Here is a 12,952-nt window from a genome sequence, read left to right on the forward strand (position 1 = left end):
TTGACAGCAAACCATTGATAATTACTCTTTGAGTATGCTCTTTCAACCAGTTTTGCACCTACCTTATAGTAATTTCATCTAGACCACATTTCACTAGTTTGCTTATGAGACTGACATGTGGGACTGTGTCAAGGGCCTTACTAAAATCAAGATATATCACATCTACTGTTTTCCCCTATCCACTGGGCCAGTAACCTGTCAAAGAAGGAAATGAGGTTGGTTTGGTATAATTCGTTCTTGACAAATCCATGCTGCCAATTGGTACAAAACCATGCTGGTTGATTTGTACAAAGGAGGTAAAACATCTCCAGTGCATTTTTGTCATGATGATTTAGAATCTAGTAGTTTGTCCAATTGGTCCTCTACCAAAGGACACTTCTACTGTACTCTAGCAAAGGCTTAATCTGAACAATATAACTTGACTGAGTCTTGGGTTAAAGAAAAAATTCAAAACATATGAAATATAAAACAATAATTTATTTACTTGTTAATGTTTGTAACTAATGATTTCATGAAACTGCTTTTATAATTCAGTACATTCAAATCTACAAAGCAAACAGTTACTACAATGGGCATTTCAAATTACACAAACTGTTTTGTGTAAACAGCTTAGCTGTGCATGCACATTCTTTCAACAGGTTGCAACACTTGCAAACATGCTTTAAAATCCTTTAAAGCTGCAGTATAGTGTACTTTGCCTCAGGCCTTTCAGCTGAAACCTATATATTTCCTTTAGATACCTTTAAAAAGAAAAATGTTTAAATGCTGATCATAACTCTAAAGCCTGCTGGTTTGATAAATGTTAAATATTACAGGAGAATGACTCTATCAGGAGTTCAATACTTTTGCGCTTAACCTTGAGCTAAATATTGATAAACAGCGGTGTGTGCAGTAGTGCACAACAGCAAAGTAATATCACAAAATATGCTTTCATAAAAATACATATTTGCGGTTGCTTTTGTGTTTTTTAGGCAAAGAAAAGCATGTGTAACCTTTTATATGAATACAGTTTAAACAAATTATCTGCTTAAGTACGGTTAATACGTTTTATGATATTTAAACACTTGATGTAAAAGGTAATGAGTAAAAAAGTACACTCAGTATTCCAAAAAGTTGTGTTAATATTGCCTTCAAAGGGGATGGGCGGGTTCTGTCTCCACTTTCCAATAAAGAATGTTGGCACCCAGAGTTGTAGAATTCAGTACTTTAATTATAAAGTTGATGACTGTATCTTATATACAAAAAAAACTTGCCACATTGAACGAGGCAGGGATTTCTACCCCAATGGTAGTGTTTTATGTACATAATGCAGCAATGGTGATTATACAGTAGTCACTGACAGGAAGGAATTGTACACTCTTGTGCCATCGGGGGACTTTGTGCCATGGGTTAAGAGTTCTTGGATTGTCATCCAATTATCAAAGATTTTTTTATTCCTCTTCTTCATCATTTTTTTGTGGCTCAGTTCAATGATGTTCATCTCTTTCTTTTCTTCTGCACCTTGCTGTTCCTTTAAACAATCTAACCTGCTCTGCATCATAAACTCACGCCGCCTCCTCTGCTCCTTCGCTTTCACCAAATGCTGCTTCCGTTCCTCCTTGCTCCAATAGCGGCCCATCTTCATCTCGCTTATAGCATCGTCATCTGTCGTCATACCACTGCGCTCTTCCTTAATCTTTATGGCACGTTCTCTCAGCAGCCTGTCCCTGACTGGCCTCTTTGTGATGTAGCGGGTTCCATCACTCCTGACCTTGACTTTCCATTCCATCCTGGGTTCACTCTGGCTTGAAGAATTAAAGTCTTTGCACATACTCACTAGGCTCATTTGGCTCTGTGCATATTCCACAGCTGATTTCTGTTGTATTAGCTGCATGTAGCTCTGATAGTGCTGAGCGTGGGCTGGGATATGAGCGTGTTTATAGGGAGAGTGATGATATGGAGAGATGTAGGAGCCAGCCAGTTTCTGAGCTGGGCTTTTGCTTCCATCACTGGCTTTTCTCTCTTTGCTTTCCAGCTGCTTGTCTAGGTCCGGATCTTTAGGTGACGAGAGATAGTTAGCAGAGCCGGATTCGTGACTTTCTGAGCTAGGTAGCAAATTCTTCTGGGAGACGTTGTATGCCACTGCCCCCTCATTACCTTGACAACTGCTGCCTTCTGCAGTTCTGTACAGTGAATTGTCAGGGGAAATCTGCAGTGTGAGCGGTGTGCTTCGACAGCTCTCGCCTGTATTATACGCACTCGAGCTATCCTTGTCAGATTTCTCAGGGAGCTCTGTAATGTCTGAGAGCTCGTGCCTGCGTGCATCGATGCTTGTGTTGTAGTTACGGAATCCGCTGTTATGGAGCATCCAGGGCTCCCGGTATTGATCCTTCAGCTGTTGCATTTTATGAGCTCTCACGATATTCAGACACTCTAGCTCAATATTCCGCAGTTCCTCGTTCAGCATCTCCAGCTCCCTGTCAACGCTTTCGTGGTCACTCTTACTTATATCCAGGGCACTGTTATGATAATACAGACTGTATGGGTTGGCAGACTTGACTTGGCACTTCAGCTCCAGCAGTTCGCGGAATCTCTCACATTCATCCACTGGGATGCTGAGGAAGTCTGTGTCTGTGCAGTCGGCTGAGATAAATGACTCATTGCTGAACTGCATGTCACCACTTCCTAGAGTGTCATGACTGTAGACCAGCTTCTTCTGGCTTCCTAAAGTGTTAGAGGAAGTAGTGTGATCATCGGCATTATTCTCCTGCTCTGAGCTTTCATCATTTCGCGTGCTCTCATCTGTGCGGCCCACACCGCTATCCTTCTCGTGCTGGTTAGATAAGATAGTAGCAGTGTCTGTGGTGCCTCCATCTTCTTCGTGCTTCTTCTAAAATAAAAAATAAAAAAGTATAAATGTAAAAACTAAAAACAAGCTCTTTGCAGGTTTAAATAATAATAAAAGTCATCTGAAGTTTTCTTAACTCTATCAGTCATTACATGTTCACTTATTACCCCAGTGAGTTTAGAAAACATACCACAGACCGGATTTTCAACAGAGCTCAGTGGCAGATTTTCAATTGCTCAACAACCACACTAGGGGCTAGGTTTCTGAAAGATCTCCACTCCCATTCAGTGCTGAAATTGGGAACAAATTTTAAAAATTGCTCAGCATTTAGCAGCTCCTACTGTGACGGTTATGACCCAACGTGCTGAGCTCTTTTAAAAAAAATCTGATCTCTTATTTTTGGGGTTGAAATGGGAGCAGAACTCTCTTGAAAATCTGGTCCCAATTTTAGATCATGGAATGTTGTAGAAAATTCTGGCTGAGAACTGTAGAATTATATGTGAATTAGCATAATTGCAAATGCATTATAAATATGTATGTCAAGGAAGTAAGATGGTCTTGTGGTTAAAGTCCTGGGCTTGGGCACAGGAGATCTGGATTCAATTCTTGGCTCTGCCACATACTTTGTGTGTGATCCTGGGTAAGTCACTTGTTCTCTGCCTCAGTTCCCCAGGTGGGGACTCTAGGTACCACTGTGATAATAATTGTCCTTGACACTCTTTGTCACTATCAAGTGTGTTAAACCTGATTTACAATTAAAGCTGATTCAATTTTTCAAACACGTGGAATGTTCTTTCCAGAACTGATTTATGTTTATTAATTAGCTTCCCGTCCATCTTGCTAGCTATCATGTACCTAATTCTATTCACCTCAATGACCACAGCCAGAATGGTGGATTCCTATGAAGAAGGCTATTAAACTCTTGAACTGTGCTTGTGTTTTAAATGGGAAAAAAAAGTAGCAGATTTGAAAATGTATGCTTATTGAGATGAAGTCTGCTATACAGTTTGCAGATATCATCCTGGAACATCTAGATTTTGCAGAGCCCCTTTCTGCTTAGGTCGTCATTAAAGATACTGGTTGGTTCATTCAGTTGAATTCAGTATCAGAATATCGAGTGCGGTGTGACGTTTTGACAGTGCTGCACAATGGAGTGGCATTACCTGCTGAAGCATGCTGGCAGTAAACTGCATTGCCTGGTGGTGCTGTTCCTCTAGCATGTCCATGTGTAAGTCATCCAGAAAATCATTTCTGTCATCATCCATCCATCCTTCATCCAGCTACATGAAAGGGAATAAATAAATAAAAAAACCCCACACCAAGCGTTGTCATAAGGATGAAAACTGACATAAATATATGCTCCTTCTTGGTGGAAAATTATCAGGAGATCAGGGGAGCTGCTTTCTGCAACTTTGCTGTATATCACTCTATGTCTGGCCTATCAGTCCTCATCCTCAAAGGAAACCTGCACACTTTCAAAAGAGAAGCCTGGGAGCTTAAATTGATCACTCTGCGAGACACTAAAAAGCATGGACTGAACAGAGACACTGGATTGAAGGCTAATTACAACAATCTGTAATCCATTAACCCCCATTTTTGTCTTCTGAGGGCAGAGATGTTAATGGGCCACTCTACCTGGAATGGTTCCTTACTATTTATGCTAAACAATCTGTTCCACCTCACATTTTGCTGGGACCCTGGGAGTACTTTTCCCAGACCTGAAGCAGAGCTCTGTGTGGCTCGAAACCTTGTCTCTCTTCACCAACGGAAGTTGGTCCAATAAAAGATATTACCTCACCCACCTTGTCCCTAATGTCATGGGACTGACATGGCTACAACTACAGTGCCTACATGGAAATGAATATGCCTCTCTTCTTTATGTGCTACTCTAAGGGCAAACAATGACCTGCCACAAGGAGAACTTTTAGGATTCAATCCCTTCTTTGCATGTGGCTGCCTGCATTCCCAGTAGCAAGATCTGGCCTGTAATAATAGATTTGTGCTGTTTGCTCAGTTTAGAATACAAATCAATTCTAAAAAAAATCTCCTTGTCTTTCCTCAAAAGTCCCTCCCCCTCACTACCTCTCCCCCGCCCCCAAATTCCCTGCTGTTCCTAGAAATATAGTTATTTACTTCTGAGGTGGGTGGTTGTTTTGGTGCATGTAACCAGTATATAGTGTGTATATATATATATACTAGTTACGTGCACCAAAACAATCACCATATATATATATTTTCTATACTCAAATCTTGAACCTATTCCTCAGGCTGGGTGGTCAGGCTCGGTAGATGCCATTCCTGGAAGTACTGAAATGTTCAGTTTTCTAGGGATGTGAAAGTGGCTACACTATCCCTCCTCCCCCACATCTCCAAGGAAAGAGCAGGAGTGTCCAGGTAGCTGTGGATTCTCCAGACCGACCCTCACCCATGCCCCACTGCCTGCATGCACGATCACAACAGTTTTGAGCAAGGGGGATGCATTCACAGGACGACTATCATACTACTAATAACTATAGTAAATGCTGCTGAATGTGTGGGACACTCAAATCCCAGCCCTGGAGGAAGCAGGGTAGGATTCCGTTTCAAACCTAGGTCTTGCAGATGAGAGGAGAAAGCCATGTAGGTTAGACCTGACCAAAATGTTAATCACACTTTACATAAAGGCTCCATTTATAGATAGGACACAAAGGGCTAATAAATGATTAATAAGTGCTGGTTAATCAATTGCTATAGAATATTATAGAGATCAGCATGTTATTTGTAACCATGGCATGTAACTATCCACAACTCCTTCTACTGATGTATCTATAACCATCTGTAACAGGTACTCCTCATATCTGGAACATGGTTAATTATTTATTAACCCTTTATACACTGAACCTTAATATAAAGTGTGACAAATGTCATAGTGAACTCCCATGAACTTATTTCATGTGTTGTATGTGTTTCCAATCTAACCGTATATTACTTTTTTAAAAATAGAAAACGAAATCACCTCAAAATCCAGTTACTTTTTTCTGGAGCACAGATTCTCTGTTTTAAATGTACAGTAAGTATATAGTAGTCTCTCTGTACCTGGATTTCTGGTCTTGCTACAAGTAAGGAGACATTCTTGCTCTCTTCACTGGTTAGAAGTGCCACAGCTTCTTCTCGGTTCTGTACCTCTATGCCATTAATCTAAAAAATATATATAGTAAAAAAACCAAATCTGAGGGAAAAAAAGTGAAATAATGTTGCCATTTGGATGCTCAACTTCCATTTTGGTGGGCTCCACTGAACTATATGGCTAGATGGATTCTCATATGAGACATGCTGCATATTGTCTCTGTACACATCTACAACAGTAGAGCATGTATGTCAATGTTGTGGCAGATATTTTGATGAAGAACAGCTGAGACTGGTATCTATCCCATGTTTTTCATATTTTGTGTGTGTGTAGCTATATGGCAGGAGTCTTGTCACAGAGCTGGAGCCAGAGAGGAGGGGAGAGATATGAGTAGAATCACAACAACAGGGAACCAGAATAGTTTAATAACTGTGGATATGGTCAAGGCGATAGAATTTCCCAATGAAGACCATGCCGGCAATTAAAAAGGAGGTGGGACTTCTAGTCAGTATGATCCTGAGCAATGAAGTTCTAAAGTACTATCAGATAAATCACTCCTGAAATAGATGCTGTGTTGTGGGAGGACTGCTTACACTGGTACAGGTCTCTGTGTGTCCACATTGCCACAGTGTCAGTAGAACTATGCTGGAATGATGCTTATGCTGCTCCAAAGGAGAGAATAACTATTGGAAAAAGTGGACAGTTTCCTTGGTAGGAGACAAAACTAAGCATGGATGCATGGCAGGCTGTGCCGGGAAAAAAAACGGGTTTTGCTGGTGAAATATTCTAGTGTAGACCAGGTCTGAGGGCAGGCTAAAGAGAATGAAAACAAGCCATTAATATCGGAAAAGAGGCAGTTAATTAGGTGGAGAATACTGGCTAACTTTTCATTGCCACACAACTTCAAAATGGCTCCTCCAGTTTTACTCAGCCTTTCAATATAAAACATTTTGGGCTAGTACACTATATCTGCAACTTGACCAAGGCTACCAAAACTTGGCCCTTAAGGGTTTACACTGAGGGTGTCTAGATGGGGAGAGAGTGTGCAGCAAGCTGGGTTGTAAATCAATCGCGCACTAACCTGCCACACCCTAATTGGCTGTGTGGACCCTGCTATCATGCACTAAAGGGAACTTTCAGCGCACAGGACCAAGGGTCTACATGCCCAGTTAAACTCCATCTTGACGCACTGTCTAGACAAGCCCTAAACCTGAAAAATGGTAGCTCAAAGGAAAATCTTTGACAAAAATTACAAGGGAGGGCAGAATTATTAAGGCTACAATGGAATAAGATTCACTGCAGCAATCCTAAAATAAAGTGTGTGAAGCAATTTGATGTGTAAGTTCAAATGGCTACTGTATATCGCGGAATACAAGTAATCTCTGAATTATTTGCACACATACTTGAATAATGCGATCTCCCTCCTGCAGGCGACCATCTTTTGCAGCAATGCTGTTGGGATCAATCTGCAAAACAAAAGACTTGTAAACAGTGCTTAATTTGTAAAGAAAGAGGTGCTGGGGCTCAAGCAATTTTTTTACTGCTGCAGCGAGCCCAGAGGCACCGGGACTATGAACTGCTAAGCCTAGAGGTGCCGGGGCTCAGCCATGTCACAAATTAAGCACTGCTTGAATATGCTATGGAGGTTTAAAAGCTCAATCTTTCACCTCCCATTTTAAACATGATATTTGCAATGCAAGTAACATGGGTTAAATTGAGATATCAGTATCCAGGGCTGGGTCCATGTTTTTTATTTCATAAATAATTATTCGAGTTCTCCCTTGCTTTCATGAGAAGGGGGGAATGACAAATTTAAAATGACTGGGTTAAATGTAAAAAGTTTACTTCCTGACATGAGCCTCCAAAGAAGACAGGCTTGTATTACATATTAGAAAAGTTTGCTCATTTGCGCTTTCATAATTAACATTTTAATTTTCAAATGCAGTTCTCTGATCTATGCCTGCAATTCTTTTACATGGAATAATGGAAGGATTAGGTCCTAATTGGTACATTGTAATGGAGGGATATGTTACTTTTAAATTTGTTTTTCCCTAAATAACTATTTAATTTGAAATGGATCCACGAGTGATAAAAGGTTAGATAAGTCTATGTATAAATTACTGTTTGTTGCATAAAAGGAAGCACAGAATGTCAAGCAGGCATGAAATATTCATCTGTACCCTAATAAAAATGCTTGCAATTTTATTCTATTTATCTTGGTTTTCAGAGGAATTAAAAATAGACTTCAGCTGCATTAAGAACATTAAGAATTCTTGGTAAATTTAATCTGAAGTTAAATACACTGTATGGATCTATTTCCATGAGTAAACATGAGGGTTAGGTGTCAATAAAATGATTGTGGTATCCAGGGACAACATTTTTTTAAGGGGCTAATGATCTGACACTGCTAAAAATATACATTTTTATTTCATGGTAGAGAGGATGTGGCATTTCATGTTTGTTGGCACAGTCACTCAGAGAAACAGGTTTTTCATTAGAAAGACTGGGACTTTTCAGCTTGGAAAAGAGGCAACTGAGGGGGAATATGATAGAGGTCTACAAAATCATGACTGGTGTGGAGAAACTGATGAAGTGATATTTACTCCTTCAAATAACACAAGAGCTGGGAGTCACCAAATGAAATTAATAGGCAGCAGGTTTAAAACAAACAAAGGAAGCACTTCACACAATGCACAGTCAACCTGTGGAACTCATTGCCAGGGGATGTTGTGAAAGCCAAAACTCTAATGGGGTTCAAAAAAGAACTATATAAATTCATGGAGGCTAGGTCCAAGATGGTCAGGGATGCAACCCCACATTTCGGGTGCCCCCAGCTTTTTGAGTGCCAGAAGCTGGGAATGGATGACAGGGGATATAACTACCCTGTTCTGTTCATTCCCTCTGAAGCACCTGCCATTGGCCTCTGTTGGGGGACAGGATACTGGGCTACATGGACCATTGTCTGACCCAGTGTGGCCGTTCTTATGTTCTTATGCGATAGTTCCGGAGTAAGGCTGCGTCTACACTAGAAACTTCGAAGCGCTCCCATGGCAGTGCTTTGAAGTGGTGAGTGTGGTCACGCGCGAGCGCTGGGAGAGAGCTCTCCCAACGCTCCTGGTCATCCACCTCCACGAGGGGAATAGCTCCTAGTGCTGGAAGCGGGGCTCCAAGCGCTCCGACCCTGTCCACACTAGCGCTTTAAAGCCCTCAAACTTACTGCACTCGGGGGGGTGGGGGTGATTTTTCACCCCCGGAGCCAGCAAGTTAGAGGGCTATAAAATGTAAGTGTAGACAAGCCCTAACTCTCAAGGTGGTAGAAAGGCGCTTTGCCCTTGGACATAGTCTCCGGATTATGTTACAGGATTAGGCTGGGGTTCTCAAATTAGGGGCACAACTAGAATTTGCTTGGACATGTTTTGTTACTGAGAACAATTTATAAGAAAATAAAACTGGTTTTACTTTGCTCAACACTTTTTCTTCAAAAGATTTTGGGTTTTCAATTAAAATATGAAAAATTTCATCAAAATCAAACAGTTTCTGTGAAAATGTCCCTTTTGAGAAAAAAAGTAATTTTTCGACAAAAAAAAATAAAAAAACATGAACTTCACTTGGGAAGCTGAGAACAGATTTTTGTGGGAGTTACAACATTAGTGACACCTGAACCAGGCTTTTTATGTATATACTGATGACTCCTCCCAATTTTTCAGCCATCCCATATGACTGTGTGTGGGATTTTGCAATGGTTAGTGCTTCTCTGAACAGTGTTGTTCCATTGGAGAGAACAACAGGCCAGTCATTGGTGGCACCTTTTATAGTAGAATTATATAATCTGTCCACACACGTACAGCACTCCAGGTTATTAACCTGGAATATAGCATATAAAAAAGGTTTGGGTTGGTGCAGCTCATATGGAGGCCATAAGCTCCCGTAGCCCTCTGACCGCATGGATGGGTGGGGGTAGTTGAGCTGGGTGGGGGCCGAGGGGAGGGATCAGATTAGGTGGGAGCCTCATCAGCACAACGGGGTGTTGGGTGAAAGGGAATTGGTGCCAGATTGTCTAATGATGGCATACCTGGTTTTAGAGCTCAGCAAGATGAGTGGAAGTTCTGTGGGTGGTGGATCTAGAACAAATGTGTGGGCCTTAACTCGTAGAAATACAAATATTTGTTATTGTTAGAGAAGAGAGCACAAAAGAAGAAACATAGATGAGAAACGCTGCAGGGAAATTGTTTTCTATTTTAAGGTACAATCTTGTCTTTGGACATGCACTAAACTGAAATATTGGGTGAAATCTTGCCCCCACTAAAGTTAATGGGAATTTTGCCATTGACTTCAATGGACACAGAATTTTACCCATTACTTGGTGGAAAGGAAAATAAGCAATTATCTTCCAATTATTCCACTCCCAAATGTTTTTGGAACATCACCAGATATGACAGAATAGGAGCAGGGATAATATTTTTCTTAGCCTTTGTTTTACAAAGACAAATTGTACCATATGTAAAGCAGCTCAATCTTACCTCACTAACATAAATACCAATGTCATCCTCATCATCAGTTCGATAACACACAGTAAGGCCGAGCTTGTCCTGGCTGTTCACTCTATGCAAGTCTACTTCCTAGGCAAAGAAAAGGATGTTCTGAATAAGACATCAGTGAGTGATGAAAGCAATTTTTCAAATTCAATGGAAATATTTTGCTTCAATGATATACTGGATCTCTTTTAATTTTACTGTGAAGACCATGTTAACTTACTGAGTGAAAAGTGGATTATGTGCAGACAATCAATACCTAGGCCATTTTTGACCCTTCAATCAATATAAAGTCATTTTGAAAACGGACCTTTTATTGATCTCAAAGAAGAAAAATTACCTATATTTCTCATGGTGTCAAGACTTCCAATGCTAAAATATTTTAGAAGGTATTATTTCAATATTTTTCATAGGTTGCATATATTTTCCTGTGAATAGTGCAACATTTGACAATATTTTCTGATTTATTTGGAAGAGTACAGCATGCTGCGTTACATTCATCTTCATAGTTTTGTAACTTTCAGAGACGAATGACTTAATAAGTTGCTAAAAGAAAAGAAAGAAGCCGGTGGTTGCAAGATCAATGTATTTTCAGCAATGGGTGTGACAGTGGCTGTAGAAATATATTTTTAGCTTTGCCAGAATGTAGATTAAGCAGACAGGCCACTCTGTACCATTCCAGCATTCTCTGGTGCACAGTTAGTCTTGGAGGAATGTAAGTTTTCATTTAAAAATATATTAAGATTCTAACATTGTTGTGAAAAAACATCCTCTGTTAGATTCTCCCCATGTTCATGTGCCCTTTGCACTGGTCCATCAGTACAAAGGTTGGTAAAGCCAGTTAATATTGCCCAGCTGAGTTTTTTCCATAGTCCAGAGGAATCTCCAGCTGGCACAGTCTGCATAGCTGCCTCCTCCCACTGCCTCACCATCTCAAGAGTGCTGTGCTGAGAATCACAGAAAATTTCAAGCACTCACAGTTCTCAGACATAGGACCTTGCCTGGAATCATGTCCTAGTCGTGGCGAATTTGTGATTCTGCTGCATCACTCCTGAGAAGGCTTCCACAAGTGACATGAGGAATGATGTCCTTTCCACCCCCCACAGATAGGTAAGCAATGGTAAGGGTAGCAAACTGTTTTTAGAGGGCTCTGACAGCTGATTAATGGAGTGCAGCCTTGGAAGGGGCCATATGTTCTTTGCAGCCTGCTTTACGCTGGATGCAAAATAAAGATGCTGTGATGGAGACCTGCTGTTGGAAATGGGATTAGAGAGAGCCGAAAAACTGGGCAAAAGCATGGGACCAGAACGAGGGCATGTATGCATCCCTGAACTTTCTCACGACAAGACGTGAAGAAAACCTATCTTAGCAACTTTTGCAGCTTCTTGTCCATTCTAATGTAAAAGTCTTGATAACATAATTAATTATTTCTGAACATCTCTCAATTTCAACCTGTGGTGCCATTCATAAGGGGAAAGACAATGAAACAAGCTGATATGAATAATTTATTGGCTTGTCTTGATGACAGCTGCCAAGATGAGCAGTCTCTTGTTATTTACTTGTCAACATGTGTAATTTAAAAAAAAACAAAAAACATAGCAGTAAATGTCAATGACATTTCAGATGATATTTAAATGGTTTCAATCAATAGTATCCATGGTGAACTACAGCTTCCCCCCTCCCCTCTTATGTTACAAAAAGGTTGAACACCTCGCTCTAATTGCAGAATTTTTCCATATTTCTAAAACTTTGCCATTTTTAGAGAGGAGACTGAAACTGTTCAATAGGAATGATTAGATAAAGTGGGGCTAATTCTAATCTCAGTTATGCTGGTGTAAATCCAGAGTAACTCTTTTGATATCAGTGGGTTTATTCTGGATTTTATGGGGGAGAATCAGGCATTATGCCCCTAAATTAGGTTTAGCACAGTTCTTCTGCATTTTTCTGTGTATCTTAACAAAGGGGCGTCATGTCTTTAAGAGGGCTTTATGCACTCTATGCATCTGAGAATGTGTCTTGAAGAAAAGAATAAGAGATCATATTTAGCTGCTGTACAGGATCATCTTGTCTTCTATCTGCAATGAAAGAATACAGCAAAGTGTGAAACATGTCAGCCTCGTTAGATGAATCCTACTTGATGATTAATACTTTACTATTTTTTTTGGGAGGTGGACAAGGTATTTGTCCATTCTTGCTTATAGCTTATATTTAATATTGATACTCATTTGTTTCAATGCATTTTAAATAATTGTGCATTTTAATACATAAGCATGAGAGAGAGTCTGATGTGACATATTTGGAAGGGGATAAATCACCTCAGGGAATTTTAAAATATATATAAGGAAACCAATCTTTAGACAGGTGGCCTTTTGAAAGAAAAATCCTGCAAAAAGAGACTCAGAGCAGGTGTTTAATACCTGATTTTTTTTTTTTACAGATAATTAATTGGTAGACTTACCCTTGGGTAATCCCTCTAGCCCTGGGAAG

The 12,952-nt window shown here is 40.2% G+C and overlaps 1 protein-coding gene across 1 annotated transcript in view; it reads right to left on the minus strand.

Moving 5' to 3' along the window:
* Window positions 1-489: 489 nt before the first annotated feature.
* The window catches only part of PDZRN3 (PDZ domain containing ring finger 3), a 203,820-nt gene continuing 191,357 nt past the window's right edge, over window positions 490-12,952 (minus strand). The window contains exons 6-10 of the mRNA XM_073351133.2: window positions 10,454-10,552; window positions 7,337-7,399; window positions 5,903-6,004; window positions 3,991-4,107; window positions 490-2,869 (exon numbers count right to left, since the gene is read on the minus strand). Coding sequence (XP_073207234.2) covers window positions 1,322-2,869; window positions 3,991-4,107; window positions 5,903-6,004; window positions 7,337-7,399; window positions 10,454-10,552 — 1,929 coding nt within the window. The 3' untranslated portion in view covers window positions 490-1,321. The remainder of the gene's footprint in view (window positions 2,870-3,990; window positions 4,108-5,902; window positions 6,005-7,336; window positions 7,400-10,453; window positions 10,553-12,952) is intronic.

The sequence above is a fragment of the Lepidochelys kempii genome, chromosome 7, assembly GCF_965140285.1.
Source record: "Lepidochelys kempii isolate rLepKem1 chromosome 7, rLepKem1.hap1, whole genome shotgun sequence".
Classification (NCBI taxonomy): domain Eukaryota; kingdom Metazoa; phylum Chordata; order Testudines; family Cheloniidae; genus Lepidochelys; species Lepidochelys kempii.